At 32.7% G+C, this 15,624-nt stretch overlaps 1 protein-coding gene and 1 non-coding gene across 2 annotated transcripts; one reads left to right on the top strand and one right to left on the bottom strand.

Moving 5' to 3' along the window:
- Positions 1-248: 248 nt before the first annotated feature.
- On the top strand, positions 249-323 carry Trnaa-ggc (transfer RNA alanine (anticodon GGC)). The gene has a single exon. It is a non-coding gene; the product is annotated as a tRNA-Ala (tRNA).
- A 1,056-nt stretch (positions 324-1,379) lies between these two features.
- On the bottom strand, positions 1,380-4,198 carry LOC135137369 (uncharacterized). Its single transcript, XM_064066994.1, has 8 exons — positions 4,066-4,198; positions 2,737-2,924; positions 2,381-2,658; positions 2,147-2,326; positions 1,865-1,964; positions 1,707-1,814; positions 1,500-1,655; positions 1,380-1,448 (listed from the first exon to the last, which is right to left on the bottom strand). The coding sequence occupies exons 1-8, from the start codon at positions 4,196-4,198 to the stop codon at positions 1,380-1,382; spliced, it is 1,212 nt and encodes a 403-aa protein (XP_063923064.1).
- Between the last annotated feature and the right edge of the window lie 11,426 nt (positions 4,199-15,624).

Genomic DNA, 15,624 nt, shown 5'->3' with positions numbered 1-15,624 from the left:
AAGCCTTAAAGACACTTGCCTCATTATCCAGGGGCTACGTTAACAAAAAAAGAAAAAATAAATAGGCTACTACCTGATGTATTATTTCCTTCTAGCTTTGATCAGGGAAAGCGAAAACAATGTACTTAACTAAAAGAGTGTTTAATAATAATAATTGTATCATACTTGAAGACAAGTGTATCAGCTACATGGACTATTATATTAATGTGGCGGCACAATAACACGTCGGTAAGCGGAGAAAGATAAGTGGCCTTGTGGTCTAGTGGTCAGGATACCTGCCCGGCAAGCGGGGGGCGTGGGGTTCGATTCCCACCGAGGCAACAACATTTTCCTTCGCTTACTTTCAATTAAGTATAACCAAAACGTAAATTTATCATTTATATGTATTTTTGTTGACACAGATAAATAAGTAACTGAAATGAAAATTATAAATACATTGAAAATCTATATATTTAAGTTTCGGCCTTCTTAGATTTGATTACTAATCAGTGCAGTATATTTCAATGATGGTTATGTCTAGTATTTGAAAGAATTTAACCTTATATCTTTATCAGTGCAACATCTGCTATATCTCATCAATAAATAAAAACTGACCTATAAATTAGTTTAAAGGTACATAAATATTTCCGACGAAGTTAGTAACTTTAGAGACGGGATGAATAAAATAATTTTAATAGTTGTATTGTAACCATAGTATCTGTAGTATCTGTAGTATCTTTGCCAATATTTTAGAAAATTTCCTTGCGTAGATTCTGATATAAACTCTAAAATTTGCTTTTAAAACTGTTTTTCTTATGGTGATCTATATACGTCATAAATTCCTAGACGGGATGAACAATTGAATTCTCACTAAAGATTTATGAATAAATTAATGTTATGATAACTAGTGTTACTACTACTATTATTATTTAAATTATTGTGTATCTAGATAGTGTGGATATATTTTATTACAACTTGAATTTTAAACTTCTATTATACAGGGTGCTTTAACTTTAGAGCACTATTATTCAATTATAATGGGGAATTATACAGGAAAAAAATAGTAAATAATGTTATGAATAATGAAAGCATGGTTAATTCCTTAAATATTTATGTGTATCAGAATGGTCAACATTACTTTCCACCGTAGTTAGTTCACACCAAACAAATCTTATGGTAATATTTTGGTAATAGTTAAATTTTTAGAACTTACCAAAAAAATACGGAATAATGGCAAATTTTTGCTTATAAAACTAACGATGGTGAAACGTAGTTTTGTTAACGTAAAAATTTTTTAAATTGTGTATCCTTTCTATTTGATAGATTTAGAACGTATGCAAGGGCTTGGATTTTTGTGTTTTAAAGATTTTTTAAATGGGTACATACGCCTCAAAATGCACCTATTTCATCTGATTAACTTCACCTAATCGCGCCATGACGGCGGCAAAGGAATACAGATTCCTGTAAATCTACAAACACAACTCACAAAGTTAAGTTGAAAAAAAAAACAAACAACTTACCTTCATGCCTAATTCGTAATTGCAAGCAATACCACCAGTAAATTTCAGCTTTAGAGGATTTTGAACATTAATCAGCGTTATCAGAATTGTTTTCCTATTACTCGTATTAAATGACAGCCAGCGAATACCATAGACTGCGTCGCAAATTGATTCAGTCTTCAAAATATCGAACAATTACATCAAGTAAAATTTTTTAGTTTACCTTACTTCGTTTTCTAATTGCTGACCAAAATAAACGTACATAATTAGACCGCTAATAGCTGTAAAGCACCACATAATATTTTGGAAGTAACACCAGTAACCGAAAAACTCGCCCTAAAATAGATTGTATAGATTTCTTGTGTGTTGAAAACTTACTTACCTACCAGATACACAAAACTCATAGCACTTAGTCCCATTAGAACTCCCGATGTGGCCATTGGTGGTATGAAGTGTTTTGTCAAATCACTACCGAAGTTTACCATTCTACAATAAAATCAAAAAATTAGTCCAAGTTTATTTTGATAGAATTTTTTTAACGACAGACAGACAGACAGACGGAACGGAGGTCTATTATTTCGTACTCTAGGGGTCATGAAACGTCAAAAAAACATAAAAGTAGCCAGTTGTCCGGCAGAGTCGATGACAATATAAAAAAAAATGCTTACTTTATCAGCATGTTGATCTTCACGACCATCTCCTTTAGTCTCTCTTTTACGACGGCTTGATACTCCTTTAACTCGAGTAATTCAGTGTCGTCTTTATCCTCGTAATCGTCGACTATCTCTTGGATATAATCCAGCAATATATAAATTTGAAATTTTGTGTGCAAAACAAAGTACATAATGCTATATGCCAAGCGTATTGACACATAGGCAACTATGGGAAAAGAAAGATAATACATTCCTTCTACGACGTATAAGGGGTAGTAATTCTCGAAGAGTAGGACAGCGAATTGCAGGTTTCTTTCTTTACCCACAGGAATAAGAACGGCTCCGGTTATCAAAACAAGCACCAGATGAACTTTAACAAATTTATTCGCAAGTTTTGATTCTCTCAAAATGCGATCTTTTGACTTTGATGCAGCGTTACGGAAACCGACTACGAAAGGTAGAGAAACTTCGATGAATTCTCTCACAGCGGATCTTTTCCATAGTAGAGTCGCAAAGTTTATAGTCACCTAACAGACGTAAAATTATCAACAAAAGTAAACATAAAAATGTAAATAAATAGTTGCTTAGTATTAAAAAAAACTCACGGCGACAAGAGCCAAGTACGCTGAAACGTAGTGAATTAGAAACTCCGAGGAGAATTCCTTGATGAAGAAATAGGTGTTAAAAACTGTCAGAACTGCATGGAGAACGAGTATAAATATTTGAACTACGATAAATAACGGATTTTCAAAGATGCCCCATCCCAAGAGATAAACAACCGACAGAACATCATCTGAAAATTACACTTGTTTGTAACTTAGAAACATTGTGTCGTTTAATGAATAATTGAATTCAAGCACAATTCAAACAACATAAAAACATCTAGTCAATAATATGATGTGTAATTTGGTTTTTACCTGCTTGTGGTTGAAAAATTTTAAAATATTTTTTTAACATTTTTCGTGCGTGTTAGAACAAAGAGGACTAAGTTTACACTACAAACTTCTATGCTAAGACGTCCACTATTGACTTTTGTAATAGATATCGATTACGTATTATAAAAGAACTATTATTTAGATGACTTACCTTATAATCAAGGTTGGCACTAAGTAATAGTCGATACTTTGTTTAAACATAATGATAAATCGTTAAATGCTGATTTAATTATAAAAGAACTACTTATCCATGGCAAACAGTGAAAATATAAAAAGTTATACTGTTATAAAATATGTTCACTATGTCATTCCATGGTCGACAATTATATTTGTTTTGCACAAAGCGTTTAAATATTCTGAACATTCTATTTATATTTCTGAAAATGTTGACTCTTAGGAATCACATTACACGTGGTGGTTGTGGAAGTTGTTATATATACTTTTTTCATATTGTACAATTCCATCATACATATTTTTCTGTGTAATATTTTCATTTGTATATGTTTACATATTATAAAGGCAATGACTCTTCGGAGATTAATGAAATATTTTTAGATAAGCTAGATTAATAAAAGGTTCTTTTTGGCCCTCGGACGATAATAAGAGTCATTATTATCCGTTCACGTAAATTACATCTACAAAGAAAAAAAAATTGGTCCAAAGAGTTTAGACAGTACTTCCCTCGCTGTCGGAAACGTGACGACGGCATGCCTGTTATGTTTTTTTACTCATTACATTTTTGTAGCGGAACTTTTTAAAAAATTTTTACGATGACGTCATCAAGATTTTTGCAAGGACACGTATATCAGTTTCGATAGATATAGTGTCGTAACACTAAAAAAAAATAAGGCTAACTGAACGTCAGTTGATGATTTTAAAATCCATATCCACGACATAATAGTAATAATATTTTTAGTCGTTTTCAGGTCTCGGTCTCGCTGAAAATAAAACTATTTCTGTAAATTATTAAAAATTATGCACAATTGGAAATCGAGAAACAAGTATGGCAAAGATGCACCGGCCGTACTTTAGACGGGTAGATAGGATAAATAAATTTCGACTGCCCAGCTTTATTTATAAACAACGACGTAATAGCAAAACGCATCTGTGCGTGATGTTCGACGTCCCGCATGCTGTTGAATGCGCTAAGGCCATAAAAGAAAGTTATGAGTGCAAAAAATTTATTTATATTTGTTTGATTTGAATGAGTATATCGCCCCAAAACAGATGACTAAAATTATTCATAAACCTCCATTGAACAACATTTTCTGAATGTTATTATTATAATTCTTACCTTATCATTATTTTATTCATGACAAGAATTACATAGTAATTTTTTATACGTCAAATATAAGTAGGTACACTAGCGAAAATTAAATTTTACAAATTCTTCTAATGAATAAAAAACATTCTCAATTAATAAGGTTTTTACACAAAATCTAAAACTGGCGTAAATTTTGTCTTTAAGAATTAGTGGAAGACTGTTAAATAGCTGATGACAAAAAAATCGTATACCATTTCTTGTACGTGAAAGCCTTAGAAATTCGGGTTGAAGTAAGCTTTTATGTCTTGTATCAAGCCCTCTAAATTGATCGCTGTTTCTTTTTGCATACAGGAGACAGGAGAAAATGTATATAAAAGGTACAGTAATTATTCCTAGCCTTCTGTAAGCATTACGGCAATCGTCTCTATAATTCAGTTTACTCATAATAGGTACACACTTTCTCTGAATAGCAAATAATTTGTAGAGATGACAGAAATGACCCCAAACTAAGATTGCGTAGCAGATTTTACTGTGTATGTAGCCAAAATAAGCTGTTTTTATAGTGGATGTAGATACAATATGTTGCAAACGACGCATGATATACAATCTTTGGGAAACCGTCTTCGCTAATTGAGTGATATGAACCTCCCAGGTCATCTTGCTGTCGAGTAAAACTCCTAGTAGTTGAACTGGTTCATTATTATTTATAATTTCTAAATCTCTAAGACCAAAGTAAATTTGCTTAGTTTTTTCTTATTAAGACATAGTCGATTAGAGATAAACCAAGCATTCACGCTCAACTCCACTATACTAATGTTACTCTGAAGTGTTTTTAGATTTGGGGGAGTAACTATGAGTATTGTATCGTCTGCATACAATATAAAGTTAGTATCATGAGCGCAGTCAGGTAAATCGTTGATGAAAATTAAAAATAAAATCGGTCCTAAGACCGACCCTTGCGGTACACCTTGCTGCACAGTTAGACATGACGAATTTACATTATTAAAATGAACAAATTGTTTACGTTCATGCAAGTACGATTCTAACAATTTAATACATGAGTTGTCTAAATTATAATAGGCTAATTTTTTAGACGTAAGCTATGTGAAATACAATCAAATGCTTTTGTTAAGTCTAGACATAAAGCGTGTGCATACTCTTTGTTCTCAAAGGCATTTAAGACTATATCACTTAATCTGTTTATAGCTAGGGTTGTTGACGAATTGCGACGAAAACCAAACTGATCTTTATTGAATAAGTTATTGTGTTCAAAATGATTACAAATTTGAGTTTTTAAAATAATCTCCAATACTTTGCCTAGAATGGGAATTAAAGAAATTGGCCTGAAATTCGATGGATCATTCAACGATCCCTTCTTATGGATTGGTATAACTTTTGATAAATTTAAAACATCAGGGAATATACCTTTATTAATACAGATATTGATAAGTTTGGTAAAGGGAGAAACGATAACATTAATTAAGGTTTTTATTATTTTAACGTTGACACCATAAGCATCATAACTACCACTATTTTTTAAAGTATTGATAGCATCTCTCACACTATTAAATGTCACTTCTTGAAAGATAAATTTAGGAATATTATTATTTGAAAGAAAATTGTAAGATATCTTATTAGCTTGTGGTAATTTATTAATGATATCATCCGCTATACTCACGAAATATGTGTTAAATTGCGTTGATGTTATTTCAGAGTTCGATAATTTATTATGTTGCTTATTAGGATTAATAATATTCCACATTGCTTTTTGTTTATTAATAGAGTTTGCAATGTATGTATCGTGTGATGCTTTTTTTCCTTTTTGTAATTCACTACGGTATTTCTTTCTGAAAATAGCAACTTCTTTTTTAGTTATTAAACTCTTCTTGTTAAGTTCACATAAAAATTTGAGTGTATCTCTCATATGACGTAAACTGTTATTAAACCAATTTATTCCATATTTCAGGGTATTATTCCTCCGGACAGTTTTAGTTGGAAAACGTGTATTTATAGCTCTAAGAATAGTGTCATTAAAGAAATCAAACTTATTATTTACATCCATGTCATGATCATTTATAAAACTCCAATTTTCTAGTTCAATTATATTGTAAAGTTACATCAGCCCTATATTAGTAATTGGTCTATTGTTTGTACCACTTGTTTTGTTATTGCTTAACCAAAAACTGATACACACACCACTATGGTCAGAAATATTAGGATCATGTACAATTGCTTCATATTCAGATGTAGGTAGGTTGGTAAAAGCATTATCTAAGCAAGCATCATTTCTCGTTGGATCGAAAACGGTTTGCTTTAAATTGAATGACAACATCATATTCACAACCACTTGTGTCCGGTAATTACGACTATTAAGAAAATGCACATTAAAATCCCCTACTATAATATTTAGTTGTTCGATAAAAGTATTAAAATCAGCATCTGGTGACCTATACAGACTTATTATGAGTACATTGTCGATTTGTATGCCAGCAAATTCACAATGTTTTTCTTGAGAGTATTTATTCAAATTTATACTTTTTATCCTGTCTAAAATTGAATTTATTACATAAATGCTTACTCCACCATGTGTGGAGACACTTCTACTAAAGAATGAAATCAGCCTATAATCTTCCAAACACGTCTGATTACAATCGAAATTACTGAGCCAGTGTTCATTGAAACATAAAATCTCAAGAGGTTGTGAACATTTTAAAAATGACTCAAGTTCTATGAGTTTATTATTAATGCTTTGGGTATTAAGATGATATACATTAATTAGATAATTACGAGAAGAAATTTTGTTGGAGTTTAATTGTTGTTGTTTGACCGTTGATTCACTAAAAAAGACTTAACATTGAATTCTCTTAAACAAACAGATTCAGGCCATACATCAGCGTTGTAAATTTTGTCATAAAGTTCTGTTGGAACACCGATACTAAAAGCAGAGTTTTTTCCCTTCGTTTGGAGCTTCTTAATCTCAATGTTTTTAATTTCGGCAAATTCACGGATGTGATCGGCAATGTCTTGGACGGATGCAGTGTTTCCGGAGTTATGTCCTACATAAATCCATTTGCGTCGAATAGCGCCCTGAATGTTCGAGGACGACGACAATTTTCCAGTACCATATAAGGATTTACCCTTGGATATCCCACCTTTGCGAGTATTGTTGTTGCTATTACTGGATCTGCTTTCTACCGTTTTCCACTTTAAATTTTCTTCAGAAACATCGATTTTTGTTTGTGTGTCTTCAAATGTGCTTTTTTTATTTACAATGATATTATTCTCTGGTACCTCAGCTGAACTGTAGATTGCAGTAAAATTTTCGGGTGTTGTCACCGGGGCTGTACTCTTATCACGGTTTTCATTGTAAGGATTTTGAATTCCTTTGCGTTCCCATGGTTTGAAATTCGACAATTCCATTTCTTTCTTTTCATCGCCTTTAAAAAACGAAGTGAATGTCGGCTTTTTTACTTCCATTGAAGAACTTGGCGGGATATTAGCCGGTTTTTCTTTATCAATTAACTTAGTTTTTATATCAGCGACTTCTTTATTAAGTGATGAAATTTCCTCATTTTGCTTGGTAATGATCGCATTTTGTTTTCTAATTTGATCTTGGCAGGATAACAAGGCGGACTTAATGGACATCAATAATGATCTTACGTTTGTTCCGACGATACGACACTGGTCGCAGAACCATAACAGCTTCGTACCATCGAGAAGGATCTTCTGTTCGGATTTTTTTAGACAAGTACATTTGATGTGATATATTATACTACATGTACCACTACACTCAACTGTGTCTTCGTTTTCTTTAAATTCGAGATTGCAAACGGAGCACTTAGGTTCATCGACGCTCATCGTTGCCACTCAAAGAAAGAGTTATTGTTATAAAGACGAGCGTATTCTCACATTTTCCAGAAAATCGGGTGGTTCGTTCTTAATTTGATAAATAATAAATTGACTGATTCAGTAATTTTTTGTGTTACCTGTTTAAGCAAATCTGTAAAATATGAATGCAATGATTAAAAGTCTGTTCATATTTTACATATTTGTCAAAGACCTTATTCGGCAAAATTTTGAGATGCGGTAATCAATGTTTTAGGGTTGATAAACAGATACATTTTCATTAAAATGTTATCATGCTTACAATAACTTCAAAACGTCAAGATTTCAAAGTATTCAGTTTGACAGTTCTTGATTTAGTCAATAAAATAAATTGACTTAGTCATTAATTTTTTCACACACCCCGTATATGCAAATATAAAAAATACTTTGCACAATTTTTTTGGTCACTCTGTATATGCAAATCTAAAAATATTAATGGAGTCATAAATTACAAGTACGAACTCATCATATTTTCTACATTTTAGAAAAGATTTATTCGGTATTTCAAGTCAATTTTTTGGAAGGGACAAGTAAATATATTTTGAAAAAAAAACTTATCATGCTTATAATAACTGTAAACCATCTGCAAGATTTCAAAGCATTCGGTTTTGCATATTCCAAATTAAATGTCAAAATGTTGTTTCCTAATTTAGATTTTTTTTCCAAAAATCTGGACGTTTCGGATAAAATCTCAACTCGGAGTCATAAACTACATGTGTAAGACTATGTTACTTGATACAATTTAAAACCCATTTACTATGTACAATTTTAAAGTTACGTCATCACATTAGAGGTGGGGATGATTAGACAAATTTTGGTTAGCGTTTTACCATTTACATGTAGAGAGCGGAATTCTAGGTTTAATGCTTTTTGTGAAAAATGTAAGCACTTCAAAACTTTTTTATATCTGCAACTATGATACAATTTGGAGTCATTTGACACATTTTTTTTTATGATTATTTGCGTTTTTTCGATTTTATGCATGTTAAAACTTATATGCTTATTTAATGCTTTTTTCGACGAACATGAGTTTTAATGCATATTTTGTTCAAATGCCGGCCTTGTCGGGATGACAAATACTTGTTAGTTAGGTGTATCGTATCGTATCGTATGCATTTTACCTGGACTTGACCATTGAAGTACACTTACTCAAGATCTTTTCTGTGAATAGGTTCCGGTCGTTTGGGTAATAAAATTTTATTATAGGATTGGAAAAATACTCCATAGATTTTATGACTTTAAATCCTTACTTCCGTTGATAATGAATTAAAGCTTTTAACCAGATGTTCTTTTTCGGCATTTTGCGGCAAGACCGTTGAAGATTTTCTAGAAAAAAGGATTATTGTACCCAACTACCTACCTTAAAATTTCTCTAATGGAAACTTTTAAGTAAATGAACCGTTTATTTCACAACCATCAGTCTATCGCATCTGTGGTAGTACAGTGTTATACGTGGTTCTCCCTTGTTACATGTTGAGTTCTTTTTGGTAATATTACTAATATTTTAAAAGAATGCCGAAAGTAAAATCGACGCCGGATGAGTGGATAAGGGATTTTCCAGAATTAAAATTAGAAAACAACAAAATATTCTGCAGAGCTTGTGTGAAAACCATAAGTCCACTAATTTTTTTTTTATCTATTTTCCTTTGTTCATCCTGTATATGTACGTTGTTTTAGATTCAAAGTAATAAAAAATATAACGTGACGCAACATGTCAGAACGACTCTTCATGTAGAAAGGAAGAAAATGTTTGAAGTTTCTAAAATTAAACAGCAGACTATACATGAATCTGTTGCATCTACTTCCACAAAATATGAGCAGTTTCAGTTTAATTTCGATTTATGTAAAATGATGATCCAGTCCAACATACCTTTAAAAAAATTGGAGAAAGGCCCTCTTCAAGAATTCCTTGAAAAACACTGCAATCGACCTATTCCGGTTGAAAGTACTCTCCGAAAAAATTATGTAGGCCCAGTGTTTCAGCAAGTTTAAACGAAATTAAACATCGCATTGGAGATAATTATTTATGGTTGGCTGTCGATAAAACAACCGATAGTTGTGGAAGATACGTGGCAAGTTTAATTGTTGGAAACTTAAATGAAAATTTCCCTAGTCGAGGGTATGTAGTAAGTTTGAAAATGTCAGATAAAACAAATGGCAATACGATTACCAGATTTGCAAATGACAGTCTTACGTCACTATTTTTGCCAAATGCCGTACCGGCGAATAAAATTTTATTGATGATCTCGGATGCAGCTCGTTATAATGTTGAAAGCAGGGAATAATCTAAAAATATTGTACCCCAATTTAATTCACTCTACTTGCATTGCCCACGGTTTAAACAGAGTGGCTGAAGGAATACGTTTGCAGTTTCCTACTGTTAATAAATTAGTGGCAAATTGTAAAAAGATTTTTGTTAAAGCCCCACTAAGAGTGCAACATTTTAAGGAAAAATTTCCAAACATACCATTGCCCCCAGAGCCGATTATAACGAGGTGGGGAACATGGTTACAGGCCACATTTTATTATGACAAATATATCAAAGAATTTGAGGAAGTAGTTACGGAGTTTAGCGAAGATTCTTCTCAATCGATTAAAGATTGCATAAATATTTTGGAAAAGAAAGATTTGCGACAAGATCTAGCTTTTCTAAGAAGCAATTATCAATTCGTATGTGAGGTAATAGAAAAGTTAGAAAAACCCAACATGTTGTTGGTAGATGCCATAAACTTAGTGAAAGAATTTAAACAACAAGCAAACGCAGTAAGGGGTGATATTGGTACGAGAGTATCTCAAAAACTTGACGAAGTGTTAAATAAAAATGCAGCTTTCGGTGTTATTTCCGACGTTGCTCGTGTTTTACAAGGCCAGAAGGTGGAAAATTTGGAGTTAGATTCAACATTAGTTGCAAAATTCAAATTTGCGCTAACAACGAGTGTGGATGTTGAACGCACATTCTCCAATTTTAAACACATTTTAAATGATCGGCGAAAAATTTTATAGTGGACAACTTGAAACATATTACAATCATAAATTGTTTTAAAGAAAACTAAAATACGTGTGTAAAATATAAAGTTTAGGATTACTGTAATAATATTTTATACAAAGTTCTAAGAAGTGTTCTTTGATTTGTTTTTAATGCTTTTTTGCTTAAAATAAAATTTTTTTAATGAAAGTGTTATGCTTATTTAATGCTTTTTTGCTTAAAATAAAACTTTTTTATTGAAAATGTTGTGCTTATTTAAGCGCTTATTCTTAATTTTTTTGTGCTTATAAATCCGCTCTCTACAGGCTGACTGCGAAATACATGCAAAAAAAAAATGGGGAATAGCTCACAATATGATAATGTCACTGGCAAAAATTCACGGTCCTAAGTGGTAGCAGTGTCAAGAAAAAATTATTTGAAATTAAATGCAAATTGTTATTGCTGGTAATGTTTCGTGACCTACATAATTACTGCAATGAATGGGTAGGGGACTCGGAGTAAGAACCAAAAAAGTAACTTTATCAGGCACTTTTTTAATCGCAACGTGAAAAACACGAAAAGGGCCAGTCATTATCGAGCGGTCGTTGAAATCGGTGTATGGTCCAGTTTTCCAATCCAGAGTGTGTCGATATGGTGGTACAGCATCTCCGAGATCATGGTACCTTCAACTTCAAACTCACGATCGTGGTCGTGATGGGGCAGAAAGGAGAATTTGGATTTTCGCAGCTTGTAGTGCATCCTACATTAAAAAAACACGGTCACATCCATACCATGTTGACAAAGTGCACGGGCTGGAGCCCGCTGATTGTCCACGTTGTGTAACTCACTTTTTGTCCGATGGAACTCCACATAGTCGTCAACAAGTACGATTTCAAGAGACGGTTTTCGAGAAACGTGTATTGGTTGGATGAAACAATTCGTTTGTGGAAATCAACAGTGTCCAGAAATAATCGAAGAGCTTCAACAAGTGAAAGTGGCAGCCGCTACTCCGGTGTTTTTTTACCTATCAACAAACCTCTTGCGATCGTCTGACGCTTGTATTGCTAGTCAAGGACAACATTTTCAACATTTCTTGTAAAAAGGTAGTAGCATTCTAAGTTGCTCTTATTTCTGTTCCAATAAACAATGTAAAATCGTTGTCACAAGGACCAAACATCCGTCAGAATCAAAATTACCAAAAAACATTCACACTGACCTTTAACGATGAATGAGTAAATGAATGAACGAATGATAAGAAGCAAAAAGTCGGTTTTACTTTTAATTGAAACTGAAAGTGTTTGGGTCGTTTTTATTTGAACGTTTTTCCAACTCTGTTTACAAGGTGCCTCAGTGCCTTCGTGTCGAGGGTGGTTTATGGGGGTTTTGCCCCATTCGATTTTTAATTTGTTTTTTCTATATTTCGGTTCTACTAGGGTGGCGGATGCCGTGGTTAAAATATTTGCATATATTTCGCAGTCACCCTGTATACATGACATACCTACTATAAATACAAAATTTAACAACAATCGGTCCAGTACTTTCGGAGATTATCTGTCTAATAAAAATCCGGGACGGCAGACAGACGAACAGACAGACGGACAGACGGACAGACGTACAGACGTACAGACGTACAGACGTACAGACGGACAGACAGACACACGCACAGGCGATTATTTTGGTTGAGTTTTGATTCTATTTTCGGCTTCGACCTAAATTTATTGTACTGTTTTCGAATGCTACACTTAAGTTTTCTACTTTAGTAACTATCTCAGATTTGCCAGCAAAACTCATGAATCCATATTTTTTTAGATAACTTTCTATAATTATTCTACTATGATGTTCTTAATTATGTCACGAGTAGGTAAATCAAGGTGGAATGTTGCTTTTGTTGTAAATCTCAAAAATATGAATACAGTGATAAATCTCAAGTAAAAACTCATCATATTTGGCAGTAGTAGTGTTTAGTTTCCAAGCGTAAACTAAGGAACTATTGTAATCGACTGAGCCGTTTCTGATTTAATCAATAAAATAAATTAGCTCATTCATTACTTTTTTGTGTGACCCTGTGTAAGCAAAGCTAAAAAATGAAGACCTTAATTTGATCAATAAAAAAGTATAAACTTTGATTTTACGATTTTCGTTTTCTGATAACCGCTGCAAAGTAAACATCAGAGGCATAAATAACACCCCTTGTCTTTCAGCACTATGAACTAGCAATCTGAAGCTCAAGTGTTTATTTATGTTCATACATCGAAAGAATGTCACGACGGAAACGGAAGACTAGTTTTTTCGTTCTGTAGGGATCATGAAACGTCGAGAAAACATAAAAGTTAGCTTACACTCGGGAAGTCAAAAAAGAACAAAGGACGCCTAAGATAATTACAATAAATACGCAACACGAAGAAGTGAAAGTATTTTATTTTATTTTTGTTATTTTATTAAAAGTCTAACACTTCAAACAGGAACAATAACAATACATAATATAATAATATATAACAATTAGCATCTTACATATTATATAGAAAGAAAATAGAAAAATTTCTCAATCATTTTTTTTTTTGTGCAAAAGAGAATGAATGAATGAATTATCACTTATCAGAATTAACAACAACATTCTAGATTCATAGACATGATAAAAATCTGTTCATAAATCTAAGACAGAATATTCTTCGTTTTTTAAAGTGCTGTCAATACGCCGTGCAGATATTTGATCGGTTACGTACCATGCATTTTTTTGTACCAGAAATGAAAATTTAGCCTCGCTGGATGCCTGATTTCTTTGCATTTCATGGTATCATCTGTTTTTTTTATTTTAACTTTGACTGAAGTATTTGTATAATAAGCCAAAAATTTAATGGGATGATAGCTGACAGTGCCGAAAATTCAATTGTAAACAACAGCGTTTTTTTTTTTTTCTACAAAAAAGAGGAGCCAGCTTGATGACTTTTTGAATTGAATAACTGTTATAAACGAAGGGTCGATTAAGAATTTGTGTTTTAAAGATTTTTTTTAAGGTGGTTTGGGATTGTTATATATACCTGGAAATGTACCTATTTGATCTGACTAACGTCGCTTAATCGCGCCATGACGGCGGCAAAAGAATAGAGATTCTTATATATCTGTAAACACAATTTAGTCCTAAAAAAAAACTCGTTGATCTTACCTTCATGCCTAGTTCGTAGTTACAAGCAATGCCACCAGTAAATTTTAGCTTCAGAGGATTTTGGACATTAATCAGCGTTATCAAAATTGTTTTCCTATTACTTGGATTAAATGACAGCCAACGAACATTATAGACAGCATCGCCAATTGATTCAGTCTTCAAAAATATCGTAAAGTTATATCATGCATTTTTTTTTGTTTGTTTATCTTACTTCGTTTTCTAATTGCTGACCATAATGAACGTAAATAATTAGTGTACTAATTGAAGTAAAGCACCACATGAAATTTTGGAAATAACACCAGTAACCGAAAAACTTGCACTAAAACAGATTAAATTAAAAATTTTTGACAATTTTCGAAAATCGCTTATCTACTAGATAACTAAAACTCATAGCACTAAGTCCCATTAAAACTCCCGATGTGGCCATTGTTGGTATGAAGTGTTTTGTCAAGTCGCTACCCATGTTTACCATCCTACAAAAAAAAATACTTAATCAAATAGATAAAAAAAATCTGCTTACTTTATCAGGATGTTGATCCTCCGCACCACATCGTTTATTCTCTCTTTAACGACGGACTGGTATTCCTCCGATTCGAGTAAGTTACTGTCGTCTATATCTTCGTAATCGTCGACCATGCCATTGATGTAGTCCAGTAACATATAAATTTGAAATTTTACATGCAAAACAAAGTACATAATGCCATATGCCAAACGAACCGACACATAGCTAACTATGGGAAAAGAAAGAAAATAAATTGCTTCTACGACGTACAAGGGATAGTAATTTTCGAAGAGTCGCACTGCTAAGTGAGTGTCTCTTTCTTTACCAACAGGAATAAGAATGGCTCCGGTTATCAGTGCAAGCAACAAATGAATTTTAACGAAGTTTCCTACATATTTTGACTCTCTCAAAATGCGATCTTTTGACTTTGGACTAATGTTGTGGAAACCGACTTTATAACACTGAAAAGCCTCCACAAACTCTCTCACAGCGGGTCTTTTCCACAGTATAGCAGCAAAGTTTATGGTCACCTAGAGGGTATAAAATTATCATTAAAAATAAACATAAAAATGTCGTAGTTAGTTAAAAATCAAAAAAACTTACAGCGACCAAAGCCAAGTACGTTGAAACGTACTTAATAAAAAATTCCATTGAGAATTCTTTGATGAGAAAGTAGGTGTTAAAAAGCGCCAGAAGTGCATGCAGAACGAGTATAAATATTTGAATTATGATAAATAAATGATTTTCAAATATTCCCATTCCCAGTAGATAAATAACCG

Source organism: Zophobas morio, unplaced genomic scaffold, assembly GCF_036711695.1.
Source record: "Zophobas morio isolate AGI-343-1 ecotype UQ-CSIRO unplaced genomic scaffold, CSIRO_AGI_Zmor_V1 ptg000029l, whole genome shotgun sequence".
Taxonomy (NCBI): Eukaryota; Metazoa; Arthropoda; class Insecta; order Coleoptera; family Tenebrionidae; genus Zophobas; species Zophobas morio.
Note: the sequence above shows the minus strand (reverse complement) of the source record. Positions and strands in the feature narration are given on the sequence as shown.

What these genes read in the sequence shown, in the direction of transcription:
- LOC135137369 (XM_064066994.1), bottom strand. Translation starts at nt 4,198, where the DNA reads ATGCGGGACGTCGAACATCACGCACAGATGCGTTTTGCTATTACGTCG. An exon ending in GGTGCATCTTTGCCATACTT is followed by an intron (nt 2,925 to 4,065) that starts GTTTCTCGATTT and finishes TGTAATTTTCAG; the next exon opens with ATGATGTTCTGTCGGTTGTT. An exon ending in GTCAGCAATTAGAAAACGAA is followed by an intron (nt 1,656 to 1,706) that starts GTAAGGTAAACT and finishes GATATTTTGAAG; the next exon opens with ACTGAATCAATTTGCGACGC.